Source organism: Labeo rohita, chromosome 14 (genome assembly GCF_022985175.1).
Source record: "Labeo rohita strain BAU-BD-2019 chromosome 14, IGBB_LRoh.1.0, whole genome shotgun sequence".
Classification (NCBI taxonomy): Eukaryota; Metazoa; Chordata; class Actinopteri; order Cypriniformes; family Cyprinidae; genus Labeo; species Labeo rohita.
The window spans coordinates 21974145-21997183 of NC_066882.1; the positions used below are offsets into that span (position 1 = coordinate 21974145).

A 23039-nucleotide genomic window follows, 5' to 3' on the forward strand; every position below is an offset into this window, starting at 1 on the left:
ATTTTAAAATATATTCAAATAAAAAAGTTATTTTAAATAGTAAAAATAATTCAAAAATTTACTGTTTACTGACTTTAAAAAAAAACGTACTGTCCAAAACTGGTGACTGGTAGTGTATTTCATACAAATTAACATTGGTTTAATTATCCCGTAGGGTTTTGAGGGCTTTATTATAATATTTTTTTTTTATTTGTATGGTGAAATGGTCAAAAAATACTGGATATTATTACTTAAAATAGTGTACAATTAACTGATTGTGTATTTGCAATAAAATATTATTTATTTATTTATTTTTTTATTTTTTTTTTTGATTCCCTTATTTTATAAATTCCCCCTTTTTTATTTTCCAGAAATATGACCTGGACATACTCTTTACAGGTTTTGTGAGCTTCACCCTCACAGTGAAAATATACACATTTATGCCAAATATTTACATTTATATTTACATCCAAATATTCAAAATATTTAAGCACATTACGAGGTAAAAAAAAAATAAAATATGACTAGGCAATAGGCGTCTTACATATGCCTATACCAGTGTTCTTTGGTTCGATTAACAAGTTAACAGTGTTTGTCTTATAATCTGAAAGCATAAGCTTTAGTCTTTCAGGATGTCCTCTTTTCTTGTTCTCTGCCTCCTACTTTTTTCTTCCTTTTCCGTCACCGATTTTCCTTGAAGGCTGTTTCCTTCAAGCTTTTCAAATCGTTCTTCTGTCTTTCTTCATCTCGTCTTCTCATTCAGCTCTGGGCTGCCTGCTCAAGAGGGGTGATCTCTGGCATGCTGAGGCTCCGTCCTTTCCTGGTGCGCATGGCGGTTGTCACCTCTTCGGCTACTTCCTCGTCTTCATCAGACCATGTGTTTTCCTCTTGCAGGTTGTTGCGGGAACCGCCAAAGCTTCCCTTCCCACGGTTCAGGGTGCGGAACTTGGATCGGAACGTGACGAAGGAGAGGCTCTTGCTGCGCTGTTTTTCCCAGCGGTTCACCCTATTCTCGAGCTCTGCGTCTCCCTGAAGCTCATCCAGGCAGTTTTTTAGGACGCTCCGGAAAAGTTTGGGAACCTCGTGCACCTCCGGCTCAAACTCCGACACTAGTTTCCTGAACCTTTCAAACAAACAACAAATATCAAAATCGTGTAAGAGGTATTGCGTGACTGTCACTGCACATTTTATTAGTCAGTACCTACTAGGGTTATTATATTCATACATTAACTAATGGAAGCTTTTTGTAAACTAATACAAATGGCTAACTAAAATTAAAATGAAAAAGAAAAATATTAAAATAAAAACTCAAACTACACTGTACAACAAGAAAATACTCTGGTCTTTCTACTTCAAAATTTTAATTCAATGTGTTATTTGCAGTTTCTTTGTAATTTACTGGCAATTTCTGAGTGAAAAAATGTTTCTACTAATATCTAATTTATAACCCTTCTAATTTTTTCAGTGTAGTAATAAAAACTAAAATAGTATCTTCATTATGCTAAAAAAATCGTTACCTGAAATTAAATATTTTTACTAAATAACTAAATCTTATTTTATTTCAACTAGTTGCAAAGACATCCCATTTTATTCAATTTAAAGATATACTAAAATAAAAGTAAAATCTTAAAAAATTAACCAAAAATTCATAGAAAAAAAAAATGAAATGCAATGCAATGCATAAAAAATGACAAGCTTTAACTGAATTTTAAAGGAAAGGAACATTTAAATAACTATAATATTTTTTTAAGAATTATTTTTGGTAGTTTTTGCCTTTATTAGGGTAGGATAGGACAGTTAGTTGACAGAAAAAGAGGTGGGAGAGAGAAAGGGGAGCGGGAGCGGGAAAGATCTGTGAGCCGGAACTCGAACTTGGGACCCCTAAAGCACAACGGCGCTATATGTCTGTGCGGTGCCGACGAGGCTATTGGCGCCAACATTATATTAATAATGTGTATTATATATAATAAATAATTCAAACTATTGCTAAAAACTTTTCTGAGAGTGTGTATTATCTCAATGATAATAAAATAAATGTCAATTGAAATAAAATAAAACATTAAATATTTTATTTTATATATTTTATTTCAGCTAGTTGGCAGGGTAAAAATTGGTAAAACTATTAAGATATATTTATTAAAAAATAAAAATCGCAAAAACAATAATTTTAACATTTAAACTGATAAACCTAATTAAACTATTAATAAAATCTAATATTTTCTCAATTATACTAAAAAAAACACTGATGCCTACCTGACAATGACCGGCCCGCACTGTTGAGGTGGGATCTGGGCGCAGAGGTCCTGCAGGTCCAGCACGTCTCCCGGCGTGAGCTCGTACGGGACGTGCGGCTGAGGGCCGGCAAGCCAGCTGTAGTCTGCGGAGGACGAGTTGCGGCGTTTGCGAGTCTCTGCTGCCTTCTCCAGCCGGATGCGCTCGGTCCGTTTCACCATGGCACCCAGCTCCAGCATCAAAGTATTGGTCACCAGCTCCTCTGGAGTGCGCTGGCCAGGAACCTTTGGCTCCAGGGAAAACACTACCGACCAGGGAAACATCTGTGAGAAAAACAACCATTCAAATTTAAGTTATGAAGTTCAGGTTTTAACATTGAGCACTTTTTGTTGCAAGTGATTACCAGGTCGGCAGACTTCATTATGCCAGAGACATTGTTAAACATCTATAAATTACATCATACTGTATTTGGTGCACCAATGCCAAGTCAAACTGATATCTATCTATCTATCTATCTGTCTGTCTGTCTGTCTATTTGTTGTCTGTCTTTCTATATATCTATCTATATATATATATATATATATATATACATATACAATTTTTGAAAATGTAATTTATAATATGATAATATTACTGTTAATGTAATATTTTATTATTCTAAATTATTATATTTAAAATGATTTAATACTATTTTGCTATTATTACTATTATTAATATTATGGATTAATAATTTGTCTATGTTTTTACTGCATTTATTATTTGGAAAACAGATTTTTTTTTTTTTTTTTTTTTTTTTTTTACCTTTTTGATTTGTCACATTATTTATAGTTTATATGTTTGCTCCCAGGTTCATGTTGCAGTGCTAAATAAAATTTAGCATTTGCAAAATAAAAATTAGGTGCTATAATATCAGAATGTGGCTATATACACTTTTCCCCACAATTTTCTTTGTGTTCTGCTCCTGTACTCAACTTCAGCTGAATGTCTGCACTTTCTTTTTTTTTTTTATAATTCTTCAAAATAATATCAAATATTTGCACCCTGGGAGTCTTTGCTATAGTTTGGATAGTTTTTATCCTTTTACTATGCAATTTACAGTTATAGTTAATTTATAATTATTCACACTTGAGTACAAGGGTACAAATAGAATAGAGCGGTATTTGCTCTAGAGTACATTACTGCCAATCTGGGATGCAAACTGTATATACATACATACACACACACATATATATATATATATATATATAGTGTATACTCAAGTTGCAAAAAAAGGATATTACCTTTCAAATAATGTGAGTTATATTCCTGTTTTAATGTCAAATGTCTTCAAATTGGTCCCCGAAGATGTAATGTAGCGCCAAAATATTAAAATCCAAGATTTGGTTTCCAGTCTAAGCACTGCAGATGAGACAGCTCTTCTTGGCTGTTTTAGACACTGTAAATGTGTGTGTATGTAATCCTATATAAATATGCAAGCTGGTATTTAGCTGTCTGATTAGCTCTGTGAACACTCACCTTGCATACGTTGTGGTCTGCTCATCCGCAGGAGCTGATTGCACAATATCTCCTCGTGCACATGTGTGCATGTGTGCACTGAATTTTCACTCAACCTAAGGCCGTCCAAGACATAGTTGAGTTTGTTTGTTCATCTGAACAGATTTGGAGAAATTTAAGATCACTTGTTCACCAATGAATTCTCAGCAGTGAATGGGTGCTGTCAAAATCAGAGTCCAAACAGCTGATAAAAACAACACAATAATACACAAGTAATCCACACAACTTCAGTCCATCAATTAATGATTTGTGAAGTGAAAAGCTGCATGTTTATAAGAAACAAATCCATCATTACAATGTTTGAACTTTACACTGCCGCTTCTAGCCAAAATAGTAGTCCATAATCCATAATTATAATTTCTCCAGTGAAAAAGTTCTCTCAGTTAAAATTCACCGTCATATGTGTTGGCTTTCATTGTAAACAGTGCTTGATGAGTGCATATTTTTCTCCTGATTCATACAGATTTTCACTGAAGAAAACAATATTATGGATAAAGGACTTGTGGACTAATGTTGGATATGTTTGCAACAGCTTTTCACTTCATTAGATGTTAGTTCATGTGGATTACTTGTGTATTATTAGGATGCTTTCATCAGCTCTTTGGACTCTCATTCTGACGGCACCCATGCACTGCAGAGAAACCATTGGTGGGCAAGTGATGCTAAATTTTTCCAAATGTGTTCTGATGAAGAAACAAACTCATCTACGTCTTGGATGGCCTGAGGGTTAATACATTTTCAGTAAATGTTCATTTTTGTTTGAACTATTCCTTGAAGTTCTGCTAGACACCAACAGGTGGTGACATCAGTTACTCAGAGGTGCTTATAAGAAGTTGTATAACCATTTCTACAAGCACACGCTGTCTTAATCATTGTGTATCTGTACCCAACTGTCTGCCACTGATCAGCTCCGAAAGAGGCAGAGAGAACAGGACTGTGGGTGCCGTGGATGGTTTCCGCTCTATTCAGCACTTCAGAGGTTTAATCTGCATATGTGTGATCACGGATTACAATGCACTCCTACACGTTTCTCAGAAACAAGGGCCATGGAGATGGACATAATCTGATTACATGCTGTTTATGCTGGTGTAGACGAGTGAGAGTGACCAGTGTTACATAATGCATGACTGATGTACTAGGTGCATCTTGTTTCTCTACTGAATTTCCGCAGGGTTTTTTATGCTTGTTTTCACCTTGAAGAGTTTTACAAAATAACACTGATTTAATATTTACATTTTTATATACTAAAATTTTTATGATGCCCACTATCCACCTTATTCTTTAAGCCTATGGGTGAGACTTCCGGTTTATTATCTGCTATTGGGAAATAACGAGAAAAATAACAATGTGCAGAAAATAGTAAAATTGTTTGCACTACAAACCAGTGTGTTCATAATTAAGACAATACATTAAACTAATATGCTAAGACACACCAGTTTGCAATATCAGAGCTGTTTTGTCAGCTAAAAATCGCTGGTCGCGGATGAGACCGGAACCCAGACCCATAAAATGTACAAATGGTCGCACCCGCATTTACGGTAAGAAGAAGGTGGATAGGAAATATTCAAATGAATCAATTAACTTAAATATAATCCTAACAATAAGCCAGTAATTATAAAATTAAATTAACATTAAATACACTTCTAAAGTAAAATATCCACACAAAATCATATCATGCTAAATCATAAATAGTAGCATACATATTTATGTTTCTGCGTAAATAATTGACAGATCTCTATAGTGTATACAGAGAAGCTAAACGTATATTAAACTCAGGGTTCTCACTCCTTATTAACCCGGCTAACAAAAATATGTTCCAGAAACATTTTGCTAACATTCATAAGTTATGAAAATGGTAAAGTTAAAAATATTGTTTTGGAAAAAACATTTTATAAACACCTTTTACTTGAAGTAAGAGTCACCATTTTAAAAGTTTATGGGTCTGGCTTCCGGTCGACGTCTAGCTATTTTTAGCTGACAAAACAGCTTGTTTTTCTGCCTGATATTGCAAATTGGTGTGTCTTACCATATTATTTTAATGTATTATCTTAATTATGAACACACTGGTTTGTAGTGCAAACAGTTTTACAGTTACTGCACATTGTTATTCTTCTCGTTATTTCCTTATAGCGGCTAATGAACCGGAAGTCTCAAGTTGGATAAATAACGTTTTTGTCCTAACGTCTTGACAACGTTATTAAATACCATATATAATTTGAAATTAACGTTGTATAACGTTGCTTTGAAAGCCTTGCCCAAACGTCAGCCAAAGTTGTGAGAAAGTTCCCTGTTAGCTGGGAACCAGCTAATTTCCAACCTAATTTTGTGTTTGCATTTTTACAAATCTCCATGATTTGTCTTTTTAGATCTGGAAACCACACTTAAGATAGTGTCCAACGTTTTTTTTCCTTATTTGCAAATAATGTAAATGTAAAATAATGTAATGTAAAACAGCCTGAGATAAAGTGTTTACATATTTTGTTTACTAACTAATTTTACGCAAATTATTTTTTTAATATGTAATTTGTATGTATGTATGTATGTATATATATTAAGCGAAATTTAGAAAAAAAATTAAAAAGCTTCTAGTCATTGACCTGCGGGTGCCACTGCACTTCGCGTTACCTCTCAAGGCCCCGCCTCTTTAGGAACGTCACGGACCCCCACGCACGCCTCTCGTCAAATCAAGTTCGGCAGTTTTCTGAGGGGCACGAGATACGGCGACCGCGTGCGCTCAGTTTTGACTGTTAAAAATAACGACAATCACTAAACCTTAAACGGTCAAACGCCTCACGTGTGACAGATATACATATCGGATATATTTTATTAATAGCCACGTAGACGGGGTTTAAACACCTCACGAATCGCTGTGTTTTTAAAAAAGATCAACATATCAGAAGTCCCGGTAAGTGATGCCACATTGTTTGATTTCACTGTAGCGTTTGGTTTTATCTGACAGTGTTTTGCTCAGTGGTTGTCTTTCTTAATAAACAAACTATTTTATTTATCTGCTGAAAGTCTTCAGATTCTAGCTTGCTCAAAACCCGCCAGCAAATGTACCGATCCTACTATGGCGAAGGAACATCTCATGAATATTAATTAGAGTCTTTTCACTGCCCTCATTCACGAAGGCTGCTTAATTAATATGCATGAGCCTAGACTTCGCCGTAGTAAGATTCATAAATTTCGCTAAGGTTTATTTTCGTAAATATACAGTGGATGCTGTAAACGTAGGCAGGATTGTTGTTGAACGTGTATAATCATCTCGGTAGCCAGCGTGGCTATTAACGCAGCCTGGCGTCAGCTGTGTTTAAAAGCACCATCTTTTATGCTTTGTAATGGAAATTAAGGTGCGTGGAGAGATCTGATTTGGATGTTAACAGTTTCACAGTTTCACAGTTCATAGAGATTTAAGGGCCGGATTTTCCTCATTCTTTTCTTTGAGCAATCCAGTTCTCACTGTTAGCGACTGAGAAGAGAAACCAAACACAGGAGGTTGAGGGTTAATGTAAATAGACACTTCACTATGTGTGTGTGTGTGACCGTGGGACTGTCCAAACCCTTGCTTTAGTGAAATTATGTAAGTTCCCTTCAAAGAATAGTTCACCCAGAAAATGAAAGTGTGTGTATGAAACATATATACAGCTATAATGAAAGTGAAATTGACCTGTCAAGCTCTGAAAATACAAATATATATGTGTGTGTGTTTTGACTACCAGTCAAAAGTTTTTGAACAGTAAGATTTTTAATGTTTTTTCTTAAAGAGGTCTCTTCTGCTCATGAAGCCTGCATTTATTTGATCCAAAGTACAGCAAAACCAGTAAAAATGTGAAATACGTTTTAACTGTTTTCTATTTGAATATTTTTTAAAATGTAATTTATTCCTGTGATCAAAGCTGAATTTTCAGCATCATTACTCCATTCTTCAGTGTCACATGATCCTTCAGAAATCATTCTAATATTCTGATTTGCTGTTTTAAGAAACATTTATTATTATTATTGTTGTTGTTACTATTAATATTATTATCAATATTTAAAACAGTAAATTTTTCTTTTTTCTTTGATCAGTAGAGAGATCCAAAGATCAGCATTTATCTAAAAATAAAAATTAATTATATTTATAGAATTATGTTAATTATAGAAATTAATACTTTATTAAGGATGCTTTAAATTAATCAGAAGTGATAAAGAAATTTATAATGTTGTAAAAGACTTCTGATTTCTGATAAATGCCGTTCTTCTAAACTTTCTATTCATCAAAGAAACCTGAAAAAAAAATTTGTCAACATAGTAGTAATAATAATAAAATAATAATAATAATAATAATAATAATTCAGCTTTGAAATCACAGGAAATTACTTTTTAAATGTAATTTATAAATTACTTTTTAAAATATATATTCAAATAGAAAACAGTTATTTTAAATAGTAAAAATATTTCAAATTTTCATTTTTTTTTTTTTTTTTTTTTTTTTTTTTTTTTTTTTTTTTTCGCTGTACTTTGGATCAAACAAATGCAGGCTAGGTGAGCAGAAAAGGCTTCTTTAAAAACATTAAAAATCTTACTGTTCAAAAACTTTTGACTGGTACCAAGTAAGTATTATAAAATTGGTGCATATGACTTTTTTTGCATCCGAATCTTCTGATGCCTTATGAAAATGTTGTGCACAAAACCAACTGAAATAACTCATGCACAAAAAAATCTTGACATCTGCTTTAGCTGAACTTTGTGAGTTCATTCTGCAAACTAATTGTTCTTTTCAGTCCAATAAATTCATTGAATTTATTGATCTGTTTTACAAAAGGCAGTTTGAATGATTCATGCACAAATCGGACTAGTCCCTGTTCTTTGTGATTGTATGAATAAAACCAGCCAGTACAATTGTCAGTATTTCCTTTTGTGTTACGTAGAAAATAACATGTCATACAGGTTTGGAATGACACAAGGATAAGTAAGCAATGACAGATTCTTCTGTTTTTGATTTAACTTGTGGTGTTTTGGCAGCAGAAGTCCCATAAGAGTGTTTCCATGAACACTCTGATAAACACACACACCCTCACCATCGCTGTGGTTTTCCTTTATATAAAAATTCGGGCGCAATGATTCGTTTTCCCTTGTCATAAGTGAATATCAAAAGTATGTGAACTGATATTTCTGGTCTGAAACAAGTACAGACAGCTGAGAGTGTCTTCCCCTGAGGCTGCACACCAGATCCTCGTGAACAATATTTCCAGATTTTTCTGTATCTCTTCGCTCTCAGCACTGGAAGATGAGCAGCCCAGCTTTCTGAAGCATCAGTCTGTAAGCATCTGCGGCGATGAGCTGGGCCGGAGACGACTGGACCGTGGGTCTGACGGGTCACGTCCTACAGAAGGTTCAGCAGCTTCAGGCTCAGAATGAGAAACTGAACAAGGAAAAACAGCAGAGGCAACTGCAGCTGGACAACTCGGAAGCGGCTTTGCACAAACAGAAGCAGAAGGTGAGTTATGATGGATGAATTTTAACCTCGTATCTGTCAGTCCAACAACAGAGTGCATGTTGTGCAACAGATTTATTCTCAGCAGAATTTAGAGGCTTTAGAAATTCATGTATCAAATATGATACAGTAGGCTTCATGGGGTTAACAAAGGCACTCAAGCTATGCAGAAAAGCTGCCTGGAAGGACACTGAATGGAAAGTTGGCTAAGAGTTCTAGCACAGCTGTAGCACAAACGGTGCGGGATGTGTTATGTACTATCTTCCTCTCTCTGTCAGCATGAGGAGGTGCGTGTGGAGCTGGCCGCGGTTCAGAGGGAGCTGGGAGGACTGCGTGAGGCCGCGCAGGTGGAGGTGCGGGCCAGAGAGCGTCTGTCTCACGACCTGCAGGTCAAAACAGGTCAGGTGCACTCGCTGGAGGGACAACTCGAATCTGCCAAAAAGCTGACACAAAACCTCACGCAAGAGATCAAACGGTGAGACATGCACATGCAAATCTTCCTGTCTGTTTACACACCAAACTGAACCAAATCATGTGACAATGATTGGCAGTTGAAATGTCATTTTATTCTTACTTTGATCTTTATATCGCTACTGTATTTATTTGTCTGTATTTAAAAATGAAGGAATGTTCCAATTTAGGGTTGCGCAAACATTTTTGATGTTTGAAATTGTTTGCGGACCCCAAAATAAGTGTTGTCAATTACTAGTCAAGTTCTGCCATCAGAGCATTAAGGTCTGTTATCAGTTACTCGCCCTTATCTTGTTTCAGACCTAGGTCCCTATAAAATCTGTTTTATTTTTTTCTCAAATTTTGACATTTTTTCACCCCAATTTTTTTTTTGTGTGTGTTTTTCTGAGTTCTGTTTGTTTGTTTGTTTGTTTTCCCCTTTTTTCATTTTAATTTTCTAGACTTGTTTTAATGGTTAAATTAAGCAATATTAATCAAAAAGCATGTGTAATTAATTGAAATCATTAAACTAAACAGCAATTTATTAAAAGTTTAACAAAAACTACATTTTTAAGGCCCTATGAAATGTGTATTTTTTTCCCCTCTAATTGAATTTTATTTTGACCAAATTCTGTGTTTTCCATTATTTTTCTTGCATTCCATTTTAATGGTTTAATTAAATTGTAATAATAAATAATTGATTCTATTAAAAAAAAACCAAAAAAAAAAAACAGTATTATTATTTTATTTTATTTCATTTGCTTATTCATAAATATTGTGTAGTGTATTTAAATTTTCCTGGTAAATAAATTCTGGTAACTAATTGAATTCTGATAGATATTCTATATAAATGGCAATTTATAAATTGCTTTAATAATAATTGTATTATTATTATTAGTAGTAGTACTATCATTACATGAAGTAATATATTTCTGTCACAATTTCTTCAAGGTAAACCAAACTTTTATTTTGACGGGTTGCTGTGAAGACCTTTAAGTTTATGTTTGCATATCAGAATCGGAAAGAATCAGAAAGAACTTTATTGCCAAGTGTGCTTACACACACAATGAATTTGTCTTGGTGACAGAAGCTTCCAGTGCATAGACAGGATCACAAGTGACAAGACACAGATAAACAAATAAACAAGTGATATGATATGACATTTGTTTTTTCTCACAAGAAATGATAAAATATCATGAAGTGACTCTCAGAAAAGTGCCAAAACTTATGTTTATGTGTTCATGTATTTATATATTGAGGCAGCAGAGGCTGAAAACACCACGAGCATCATGTGCTTCAGTGTGTGTGTAGTAAACAAAGCTACGTGTTTGCGTCATTCATTCGCAGAACATGCAGGATTCATATTTAAATAGAATTTTTGTGGCTTAATATGACCTTGTTTTGATCTGTTCATCCTAAATTCAAACCCACTATCCTAAAAAGAGATCCACCAATCAGAGAAGTTGCTATTGCAATAGAAATGGGAATATCGCACACTACTGTGTAAATCAGTCAAGCATACTCCATTTTTCTGCAGTATCTAACTGTATTAATAAGTGGATCACGTGACAGTCACATCATGCACTTTCATTGGTTGTTGCTGTGTGTTTGCATAAAATTTAACTTGCCTATATTGTGTTGCATAGCCAAGGGTCTCTGGTGTTTGGTTTACCTCATCACCCACTCTTATTAAAAATGAATGACTTCTGGTTGCTTTGTTACTGCACATCACTGCCAATATGAACATCTTTTAAAGAAATACTACACCCAAAAATAAAAAAGAATTGTACTTTTTATGTGGCATTTTTTTTTAGCTTTTTAGCGTTTATCATGCTCTTCCTTCATTAGCAGTCGTTCCAGCATCCTCGTTTTGCTTCCACAACTTTCAGCCCCACCCTGCTTCATGCTACAGTGACCTTAATAAGTCTTTAATACATTAGCCCATCCATGGACAACTTCCATGATTCCACACTCAGTCATGGTGTCATCAAACTACACCTTAGTTTCTTTGCTTGTTTTAAATATGCGCCCTCTAGTGGTGAAAATGTACATATTGTGCCTTTAAACCTAATACTGTTTCTTAGCAGTTAGAATCATTAACTAAAACAAATAAAATAGCTTTTTTATTGTAATGAGACCAAAATAGATGAAAGCCTAAAAAATCAGATTTTTTTCAGAAAATAAAAAATATTGTCTTGAACTGAATTAAATAAAATATTTAAGTTGAAGTACTAAAAGTGCAACGAAAAGAAAGTAAAATTAAAACTTAATTGAAAGTAAACAAATAAAAAAAACTAACCTAATAAAGATAAAAAACATATATTTGCTTAACCTAAAATTTGTTAAAATAAGAATAAGATCTGAAAATAAAAAAAATAAAAGCTAATTCAAAATATTAATGAATACTATAATGCTATACATGTAATAGTCAGTGTTTCCCACAGACTTGCACTCTGTGTGGTGAAAACAGTAGAGGGCTGATTGAAAATGCAAGTTAATTCTCTGCCAGCAGGAGGCGCTTTTGCAGCGGCAGAAATAGCCGCTGCCCTGCTCTTATAAATGCTAGTTTATCAGGGATTATATGAAAGATGAAATGAAAATAACATCGAAACTTTGTAAAGACAGTCGGTTCCCTTCAAAAATGCGTTCATTTAAAAACTGTGCCACATTTTGACTTTAAAACATGCAGTGCTCATGTTTATTCAAGGAAGTCAAAGCCTTTTGGAAAATCTATCTGTGGCGGTCAGGTTTGATTTTGAGGCAGGCCGGCACAAATAAATCAATGTATGCTAAACACTGATAGTAAAAGAACACCGGTGTGGCCCTCATAATGGGGACTATATCATGAGGTAAATAACAAAAGTCAGCCCTGAGGTGCTTTAGTGATTTCTGTAGCATCTCTTTTTTCTTCTCTGCATGTAGGCTTGAGGCGGAGCTGGAAAAGCTGCAGAAGGGAAATGGCTCTGGGGAATCAGTGTTGTTTTCCACACCTTGTTGGAACATGAGCTCTCCCTGGGACAACAACGGTAGCATCCCACACGCTCAGTCCATTTGTTTTTCTCACTTCTCTGTCTCTGGCTCTATTTCAAAGATTGCAAAATGTATCCCCTGATTAAGTAGGGGAAAGAGTGTTTGTTTTTCCGAAGGTCCCTAAGGACTGATTGCATTGTCTCTCACTGATTTCAACTTTGAGTGCATGTTTGTATGCTTCTGTGCATCTAGAAATCTCTATTCGTCATTATTCTTTTGCTGTTGTTAAAACTCTGCAGGTGGTTTCAGAGCAGAGAGTGAATCCAAAGCACAGCATGCCAGAGTAAGTCATGTATACTTTTAAAAGCAACCTCTTATGACGTTTATGAATGTACTTCCTGACTCATTTGTCTGTGTTCTGTCCGTTGTAGCAGCAGCTGCAGTTTGGAGACGTCCCCAAGCCCTCAGCGGGCGTGGCTTCCTCCCCGTTTCCACAGCAACCTCATAAATCCCCACCCATTCGGCGACACGTCCGCCAATCGGAGCCGTCCACCCCCTCCGCTGTGTTTCCATGGGAACGTGAGGATTTGTGGTCCACTCCCAAAGGACGACCAGCTTCCACAGTTTCATCCAGTGATGTCATAAACAAGAACAGTGACTCAGGAATGGAGGAAGCCTTGAGGAATGAGATCGATGGTGAGCTTTTCCACACACTATTGGGGTTTCAAAAGTTTTGCTCTGAAAAGCTGAATTTAAATCAGTTTTTCAGGCATCGCTGAGTAAAATGAAACCAGGAACCTTTTTATATCCAGCCCAGAGGCTTTAACAACACTCTTTATTGATTAAATACTAAAGCACAGACTGAGTTACATCTCTTATCCTGGGTTGTTTGAATCCAGGACATTTGCTTGTCTGTTCTGTAATAATCATACATAAAACCAGTCCAAAGTCACTGTTTACAATGTGTTGGCATGGCAGCCAATGAGATCAACCTCGTCAGTGGCATGAGCAGATTTGAGTAGTATTTGCATGTTTTAGGAGGGTGGAGATTTTTACAGCAGTCGTGGCTTTAGACTGTGAAGCTAATAAATTGGATGCATACCTACGTTTGCCTTAAGAATGTGTGTGTTTAAGGTTAGGGTAGTTTAAGGAAATGAAGTGTAGTTTTGTTTATTTTGTGCACCTCTGTTTGCCCATTTACAGAGGGAGAGTGTCATGTTTATTCATTGAATGTCAGGTGTGTTTACATAAGCATTCTGATTATTAGTGAGTGAAGTAGTCTTTCCAATAATAATAGTAGTTTCCAATAATAATATCCCAGTACAGGAGGCACAAAACTAAGCCATCTACAGAATCTAACCCATAGAATTTAAAAAACAGTCCTTAAAGTTTACAAAGAGAATCCAATCAAACAAGAAGAAAAAATATATATATACTTTGTCATTTAGTTATTGAGAAAAATAATCCAGTGTTAAATATTTGCGAGCTGCAAAAGTATGTGATTCTTTGCTTTTAGTATCTGTTGTGACCCCTTTTTGAAGTTTTTTTTTTTTGTAACTGCTGATTAGTCCTGTACAACGACTTTTAATTTTAGCCCATTCTTTAGTACAGAAACACTCAAACCCTGTGATTTGGTGGGTTTCCTCCTATGCACTGCTTGCTTCAGGTCCTTCCACAACATTTTAATTGGATTAAGGTCCGGACTTTGACTTGGCCGTTCCAAAACATTACCTTTGTTCTTGTTTAACCATTTTTTGGTAGAATGACTTGTGCGCTTGGGATCATTGTCTTGCTGCATGACCCACTTTCTTTTTAGATTTTAGTTCATGGACAAATGTCCTGACATTTTCCTTTAGAATTTGCTGGTATAATTCAGAATTTATTGTTCCATCAATGATGGCACGTTGTCCTGGCCCAGATGCAGCAAAACAGGCCCAAACCATGGTACTACCACCACCATGTTTCATAGATGGGATAAGGTGGTTCTTATGCTGGAATGCAGTGTTTTTCTTTTTATTTAAACCAAAAATTCTGACTTGTCCACATAATCTTTATCAAACTGCAGACAGGCAACAGTGTTTTTTGGAGAGTTGTGGCTTTCTCCTTGCAACCCTGCCAGACACACCATGGGTGTTCCTCGTTCTCCTGATGATGGACCCATGAACGTCAGCATTAACCAATGCGAGAAAGGCTTTAGTTGCTTAGAAGTTATCCTGGGGTTCTTTGCAACCTCTAAAACTGTTATACATCTTGCGTTGGGGTGTTCTTTTTTTGGTCTACCAGTTCTGGGGAGGGTTACTGTGGTCTAGAATTTCCTGTCAATTTTTAATTTTTTGGTCATATTTATGCAGAAATATATATATATATATATATATATATATATATATATATATATATATATATATATATATATATATATATATGATATAAATATATAAATATATATATATATATATGACCAAAAAAATAAAAAGTTGACATATATACACACACACACATATATATATATATATATATATATATATATATATATATATATATATATATATGTATGTGTGTGTGTATATATAAATGTATATGTTAGTCTAGACTGTTTTCAGTTAATGAACTAATGGACTGAACATTGTAGCACACCTTACATCCTATAAATCTCAATAAGCTTTGTGCTTTGTTACTTTTGATATGAAACAATGTCTACAGTATCTAAACAATAAATGCCGTTTTGGCACTGTTTAATGTGGAGTGACTGATCGCTGTAGCACTGTAGACGTGAGCTGATCATCTCCTTTTTAATACCAGTTACAGCACAAAATAAACATGTGACGGTTTGTTAAAAGAAAGTGTACAACTTGCTGAAGTCTGTATTCTGTCTCATGCAGTCGCTCAATCAGTTTTTCAGCTGCAGAAAGACGTCAATAACAGCTTGTAAACTGTCACATAGCTTCATATTTACCTCAGAAAAAACATATTCGGTGATCATAAACTTGTCAGTCATTTTTAAAATTATAAGGTTCCATCTGCATTCTGAGCTGCATTTTGAGATATTGAGCTTCAAAGTTTTTGCGTTCCATAGTTTTATAGTTTTATAGATAAAAACATTTTTGTTTTCTGAAAACAAAAAAAAGGCCCAAAATGTACACAGCTTACGAAATATACATCACATAATGTAAATAAGTTGTCAACAATTTAGAATTTAAGATGATATAATTCTTATAATTCTAAGGCGATGAACAGTATTTGAGAGTTGTTTGTTTGTTATCATGGTTTTGTGTTTTGTTGTATAGGTTAGCTTTATTTTTTTTATTTTTTAGATATGTTTACTTAATCAAAAAACCCCCGCTGCAGTTGGACTGAGATTAATTAGAATGCACAGTGAAAAAAACCGATTTTTGAAAATTGTTAAAAATTATATGAAATTATATTAAATACATTTTCATATATAAAAGGATGTTCAAATTTATTTGAAAGAAGTCGCTTATGTTTACCAAGGATGCATTTGATCAAAAACAGTAAAATGCAGCAGCATTTTATGAAATATTATTACAGTCCGTTTAAATCTTTTCATATTGTCTTTACTGTTTCTTTTAATCAATTTAATGCATCTTTGCTTAATAAAAATAATAAAAATATTAATTCCTTACTAAAAAAAAAACAACCTTACCCAAACATTTGAACTGTAGTATAAAATATGTATTTCTTCCTTTTCACACTAAGTCTCTGTTCTAAAATGTTATCAAGCATCAAAACATCATCACATACAGTCGATAAGATTGAGATCTCTATAGTACTTTTGAAAAATGTAATCGAAACATAAATTGTCAGCATTCAGTGTTGTTGTTCTTATCTTCCATTATGTAAATTGATAGACTGATAAAAAGCATTGTGCAGTTTGCAGAGCCTTGAGGATTTATAGTACTGACCATTGTTGCAGTGTAAAATGAATAAAATGAGAGGAGGGAATTGTACACACTGACACATGCTGGTCTTATCTATTGCCAGAATGGGGCACATTTGTGGTGTAGTGAGAGGGTGTGTGTATGTTGAGAGCGAGAGAGATCAGTATTACTCTGTGTGAGTGTGTGTGTGTGTGTGTGTGCGTGTGCATGGTATGAATGTTCTCCTTTGTTTTGTCTCTTTGTGCTGGTGAGTCATCAGTGAGGTCATCAGGGTTGGTCATCTCCATAGACAGCTGACACTGACAGCTCTCTGCAGCTCTGCACCACACTATCACTGATTCTTCCCAGTAAACTCTTCCCTTCCAATGGCCTCTGGATCCGGAATGTAAACTTTTCTGGAATGTAAGTTCCTCAAGAAAGGCTGTAATAAACTGTCACTCTGGCAGGTGGTTCAGAACGGTTATAAATGGTCATTTCCAACACTTTTGAAACATCTCATTTCTTATCTATTCTAAGCCAAGGTCTTTGCACCGAAAACGTTTACTGTACTATTTCATTAATCTCTGTGGCATTTAAAATTAAACAGGCTATTGGTAGCAAAATCAACCAAATTACAAATTATACATTCTTTTTTTTTAGGGAATATTTTATCAAGGAAAACTATGATCATTTTTTTATTGTAAGTAATGAGAATTTGAGAGGAAAGGAATTTCTCTGAAAATAATGTGACTATTTTAAAAACTATTTTTTAAAATACTTTTTAATTATTGTTTAATTCAAAATATACACGGGTATATTTTATTAAAAAATATTTCCTTGTCATTTTTAGGTGAGATATGACCAAGTGTTATTTTAGTACTACTGAGTTACTTTTAATTGGTTTTTTTTAAAAATGTGTTTTCTGTATTGTGTTGTTTTTAAAGTAAATCTGTTATGTTTTTGTCTTTATTTTTTATTTTTAATGTCTATATAATAATATTAATTTAATTGAATTTTAGTATTTTAGTATATCAGGTTAAACTAAATGAAATGAGATTAAGCCTTGGCAGCGAGCTGAAATAAAAGTAATGCTTTTTAAATATATTTTATTTTAGTTAAAGTTTTTATTTCAATTAATGAAATACAGTATATAGTAAAATTCAAACTGTGTTTTATAGAGTTATTTAACTCTAATAAACTTAATATAAACAGACATATAAAATATATATTTCTTTAGGCAGTTAATTAGATTGTGATGTCATTCAGAAATTTCATGAATATTAATAGCTTTTCATAAATGTTCTTGGTGGATTGAAGTGATAGTTTGTGCTGTGAATGTAAGCATTTGGTACATGGTACATCAAACACTTATTTCAAAAGTGCCAAAAATATCAGTCAGAATGATAGTATAAATAATTTAGTGACCGTCTGTCTCTCTCAGAGCTGCGTGGGCGTGTATCAGATCTACAGCGTGAGGCACAGCTGGAGTCTGAGCGCTTGAGGGACGTGGAGTCTCGCCTGGCTCAGGCTAACAAAGAGATCAGCACCAAAGAACAGAGCCTGATGCGCACACAAGACCAGCTGACCCGTGCACAGACCCGCATCACACAAGAGACTGACCGGGTAATTTATTTTATTATTTTTTTTAAATACATAATAATAATAATTGTCTGTACTATGCATTAAATGTTTAAAACATGTAATTACACCTGTGTGTGTAGGCCCAAACTTCTGAGCAGAAGGTCAAGCACCTTCAAGAGGAGCTGAAGTGTCAAAGGCAGAATGCTGAAACCAGCCGCTGCAATGCAGAGCAGCGCAGGAAAGACATGGAGCGAGAACATCAGAGGGTAAGACGGAGAACATAGACACTCTTGTGATTCACTGTTTCCTGCACTGCCCTGCTGCTAACCATACAGCGTCATTGCTGTTGTATTTTTAGCTCTGAGTTGTGAGCTTCCTCTCTTGGAATTGATTGTTTTGTTTCCTTAATAATAGCTATTTATACAATGTATGTTATTTCAGTGCAGATGTAGAGAAAATTGTGCCTTGAAGTTCTAAAGTGACTGGAGATGGTCATGATTTGTGTGTTGTAGGAGCTGTTGGAGCTGCAGAGAGAGAGACAGGCTCTGGAGAGACAACATCAGCAGGAGAGCAACAGACTCAACCAGGAGATCCAGCAGGCCAGAACACTTCACAACACGCTGCAGGCTCAGCACGACAAGGTACCAGGGCTGAGTAACTAGATGTAGCAACCCTGTTAAATGGACTAGAATAGTGTAATTGCTCAACCTTTATTTAACTAAAGTAGCTATGTAGTGAGTTAAAGTTATTTAGAAGTTGTGCTATTACTTTGTGTTTGCCCAGGCAATCAAAAAACAGCCAAAAATTTCACTTACTTTAAAGAGAGGTGCTGCACATATCTAGGCAAGCACCTAGGCTAGTAGAAAACCAAAGCAAAGTCCTAACATCAGTTCACTTTCACCTTTTAACACAGTGCTTTAGCAATCACCCTGTGAATAAATAAATATATATATGTAAAGCAGACGGGCTGATTTACAATGCATATTCATTCCCTGCCAGCAGGGGGCGCTTTTAGAGCGGCAGAAATAGCTGTTTCCCCAGTAACGACTGTACACAAAACAACGCTGTGTTCACAAACACTACTTTATCAGGCATTATAGGAAAGATTAAATGAAAATGACATTGAAGCTTTTCTGACAGCAGGTTTTCTTTAAAGATACATTTGATTAAAAAACCTGCATTGCGCTTTGACTTTGAAATGTGCAGTACTCATGTTTATTCAAGTCAAACCCTTTTGGGAAATTTATTTGTGGCGGTCAGTTTTAATATTGTGGCTGGCTGCCACAAATAAATCAATGTATGGGAAACACTGAGTTTTGAAGCAAATACTTAGCATAAGTTTTATGGTCTTTTAATTGCATCACACTGCTTGTGACCAGTGAAGACACGGTGCAAGGCAGTTTTTATATAAACTTTTTTTTATATATATATAATTGTGTTTCTACTCCAATTTGTTAAAATATAAACATTTAAACAGTAGTTGTCATAAAAGAAATTCATGATAAATTTATTGAAATCCCATAAATGAGACATCACTAACAAGTGAAGATATAAAGAATATGTAATATACTGCATATATTTATCAGAATGCTTTTTTCTAGAGTGTTTTTTCCTAGCTGAATATCATATAGAAGCCCATTTCCACCACTGAATAAAAATAAAAGGTAATGTTTTTTTTGTTTTTTTTTTTTAGAATTGTGAGATATGCGACACATAACCAGGCAATTCAGACTTTTTGCTCAGAATTGCATGATAAACATGCAATTGCGAGTTAGAAAGTATAAACTCGCAATTTTGATAAAAAAAAGTTAGACTTTTAGCTGACTTTAGAACACACAATTTAGTCAGAATTATGAGATCTAAACAATTCTGAGAAAATATCATTCTTTTTTTCCATCAGGACTGGACTGGATAATTGCAAGTTTATATCTCACAATCCTGAGGAAAAGAAAATCAACTTTGCCATTTTTACCTTATTTCTCACAATCATGAGTTTATATTTTGCAATTGTGAGTTTATCTTAGTATTCTGAGGAAAGTCAGAATTGCACGTTTTTATCATGCAATTCTGAGAAAAAACAATTCTGACTTTTTTCTTTCAGTTGCGTGATTAAAAACTTGCAATTCTGAGAAAAGATGTAAACTTGCAACCGACATATAAAAAAGTCCGAATTGTGAAATAAAAAGTCACAATTACCTTTTTAAAATGTTTATTCAGTGGCGGAAATGGGTTTGCAGGCTATCGAGTTACAGACATTATATAGTTTTCATGAGGTAAATGTATCATTATGTTTTACTGACGGCTTTTCACAGGTTAAAACACTGAACTTTGTCAGTGATGTCAAATCATCGTTATTTATATAGTGCTTTTTACAATACAGATTGTTTCAAAGCAGCTTTACAATATTAAGCAGGAAAATAATGTGTCGCAGGAACCAAAACTCTATCATTCTCCTTGGGCCAGAAGAAACCAGCCATTTAGTTCCAGGCTGCAACAAAGTCTGATTGTGCAGAGGACTCGTCTGGTTTGCGTGATCTTGTGCTGATGGTATTCTAGGTGACAAGTTCTTTGTTGGGGATCTGTCTTTGGGGCTCATCTAGTATTATCAAATGGACAGGGTTTTGAGAACGCAGTGGACGTGAAGGACTATAATGCGATAAGTGCTGAGTAGCTAAACCATTCAGGGCTTTATAAGTTATTAGCAAGATTTTAAAATGTATACAATGTTTAATAGGAAGCCAGAGGTTGTCAACCCCCCTTCTCCCAAAATATAATTAAAAACTAAAATTTTGAGTTCCCCTGTTGCCTCACAGTGCTTTGGTCCACTACCTGCTTTCCTCTTTTACCTCACCTATACACAACTTCTCAAATAGAAAAGTTTGACTTTCCATGTATAGAAAATGTGCACTAGGCTGATTATAAAATTAACGTCACACGCAGTGTACACATATCCTAGTGTACATATACTGTACGTTGGGCTCTAGAAATCACATAGCAGTGCTCTTCTACCCAACTAGAACATGTAGAGCAATGTAACGATGAGTGTTTAGACAAGACCTACTTGTCTCTACTCACTTCTCATATTTCCTTAAATAGCTTCAGTTCAGTCAGCTACCATTTGCTTGTAATTTGCAGAAACTAGATCATTCCAGAAATCTAGATTTAACTGTAGCTTCTGCTATCTGTCCTTGTCCTCTGTCGCTCTTTATTCTCCCTGTCTCTCTGTCTTTGTCTCACGGGAGCTCCAGTACGGGTGTCCGCCGGTCAATGCACTAATGTCACCTCTCTCTCTTTCTCTCATGCTCCCACTGCTCATGTTTTCTCACACAGTTCTATTCCTTTTTTCTCTTTCTGTTTTTCCTCCTCAGAGGACTCTTGAGCGAAGGTCAGTGTTGTAATCTCAGTGTGATGTATGTCTAAAACTCATAGCATGTTAATTCTCCAGAGACTTGAGTACAGGAAGAAGATATGGAGATGACCCAGGGGTGTGTGTGCGTGTGTATATTTGTTTGAAGTAATATATCACTCTCTACATATACAGTTGACTCATATTTCATAAAGTTAAAAAAAACAGTTGTACCATTCAGAAATTAAAGAAAAAAATCTTGTTTGAGCCCTGTTTGTTACTTGTGTAGAATTAGTCATTCTTTTATACTGCTGATAAGATACTGTGTTAATATAAGAGACACGTGACGCAAACATGTCTCTGTTTCTATGGTGATGGGACACAAAACTGATACAGTGACCTGAATTGAGGTCATGGAATGTGCTGTTTTGATAGTTACAGATTTTATAACTCTGCTAATAGCCATACTTGGATGTTTCACATATTTTTTACTCTGTATGGAGAGAAAAAAAACACGAAGTGAGCATAAACATTTCAAATGTGTTTTGCATGAATGTCTTATTTACATGAATAAGCCTTTGGATTTAGTTCTGTAAATGTTGCATGGTTTGTACATCATCTGGTTAAACTTCAAGACACGTTGTTAAAGAGACGTTTTGCATTTTACATTCCATAAATAAATCACATCATTTGTTTGCCATAGTTCCCATAACATGGGTCTATATGGCATCCTGCATGAAAATGAGTGACACGTACTCAGTTTACCACAGACACGGCATGATGAATATCCGTGCTCTTTCTCTTGGCACGTGCTCTAATCCGTCTGCTGGCTGTTTGTCTTTTTCTCAGGTGTGTTTGCAGAAGCAAAGTTTGGAGAGGGATCTAGAGGATGTGAGAGGAAAACTGAAGAATACAGAGTCTGACCTGAAAGAGAGTCAGAAGAAAGAGGCGCAGACTGAGGCCAAACTCGCGGTACGACATGCATAACACTGACCTAAGAGAGTCACAGTCAACACATGTTTAGTTGCACAGTCATTTTGAAGTTTGGGATCAGTAAGAATTTTTTTTTTATTTATTTATTTTTTTTTGGCCACCCCACTCACAACTGCTGCTTCAGCACGTTCAGCAGCGGCAGCTCTTAAAGTGATAGCAGCCAAATAACCTAATAATCCAGCTGCTGTTATGTCTGTTAATCAAAGAACAAAAGAAGAGGAAATCAATAACATTTGTAGCTTTAAGCATTCGTCTATATTAAATGTGGTATTTAGTGTTTGATAACTTCATTCAATTTCTGTATGTTTCCTACTTGCTGAAGGTCACAGGTAAATAACAGAAGATTGTTTTAAGATCATTTAAATTAGAAGTTATTTCTTAAAGTCTAATTTAAATTTCTCTTAAAATTGATAGCTCTTAATTATACTGTAATGTTGAATGGCTATAGTCAATGGTTAAATATTAGGAAAAAAAGAGCAATTTTCTAAAGACATCAGTAATATTGGTATCAGTGATACATTCAGTCATAAAAAATATTTAACAAATATTAAAACTATACTTCTATACAGAGACTTCTATACTA

At 34.8% G+C, this 23039-nt stretch overlaps 2 protein-coding genes across 5 annotated transcripts in view; one reads left to right on the plus strand and one right to left on the minus strand.

Moving 5' to 3' along the window:
* Positions 1 to 254: 254 nt before the first annotated feature.
* On the minus strand, positions 255 to 3713 carry zgc:162144 (RD3 domain-containing protein). Its single transcript, XM_051127435.1, has 3 exons — positions 3492 to 3713; positions 2233 to 2534; positions 255 to 1102 (listed from the first exon to the last, which is right to left on the minus strand). Exons 2-3 carry the CDS (start codon positions 2532 to 2534, stop codon positions 739 to 741), a joined length of 666 nt encoding a protein of 221 aa, XP_050983392.1. The 5' UTR covers positions 3492 to 3713; the 3' UTR covers positions 255 to 738.
* Positions 3714 to 6449: 2736 nt separating this feature from the next.
* si:dkeyp-115e12.6 (centromere protein F) overlaps positions 6450 to 23039 on the plus strand; it is a 38042-nt gene continuing 21452 nt past the window's right edge. For 3 of the 4 annotated variants that reach the window (XM_051127417.1, XM_051127414.1, XM_051127415.1), the window contains exons 1-10: positions 6450 to 6670; positions 9026 to 9244; positions 9520 to 9716; positions 12614 to 12717; positions 12961 to 13004; positions 13093 to 13357; positions 17978 to 18159; positions 18258 to 18383; positions 18630 to 18758; positions 22313 to 22435. In XM_051127417.1, the coding sequence (XP_050983374.1) occupies positions 9083 to 9244; positions 9520 to 9716; positions 12614 to 12717; positions 12961 to 13004; positions 13093 to 13357; positions 17978 to 18159; positions 18258 to 18383; positions 18630 to 18758; positions 22313 to 22435 (1332 nt within the window). In that variant the 5' untranslated portion in view covers positions 6450 to 6670; positions 9026 to 9082. The remainder of the gene's footprint in view (positions 6671 to 9025; positions 9245 to 9519; positions 9717 to 12613; positions 12718 to 12960; positions 13005 to 13092; positions 13358 to 17977; positions 18160 to 18257; positions 18384 to 18629; positions 18759 to 22312; positions 22436 to 23039) is intronic. The other variant, XM_051127416.1, reaches the window with a different exon arrangement.

Excerpts from the sequence above, each read along its gene's own strand:
- zgc:162144 (XM_051127435.1), bottom strand. The coding sequence starts at position 2,534 with ATGTTTCCCTGGTCGGTAGTGTTTTCCCTGGAGCCAAAGGTTCCTGGC. Across the intron at positions 1,103-2,232 it reads TGCGGGCCGGTCATTGTCAG|GTTCAGGAAACTAGTGTCGG; the intron begins GTAGGCATCAGT and ends TTTGTTTGAAAG.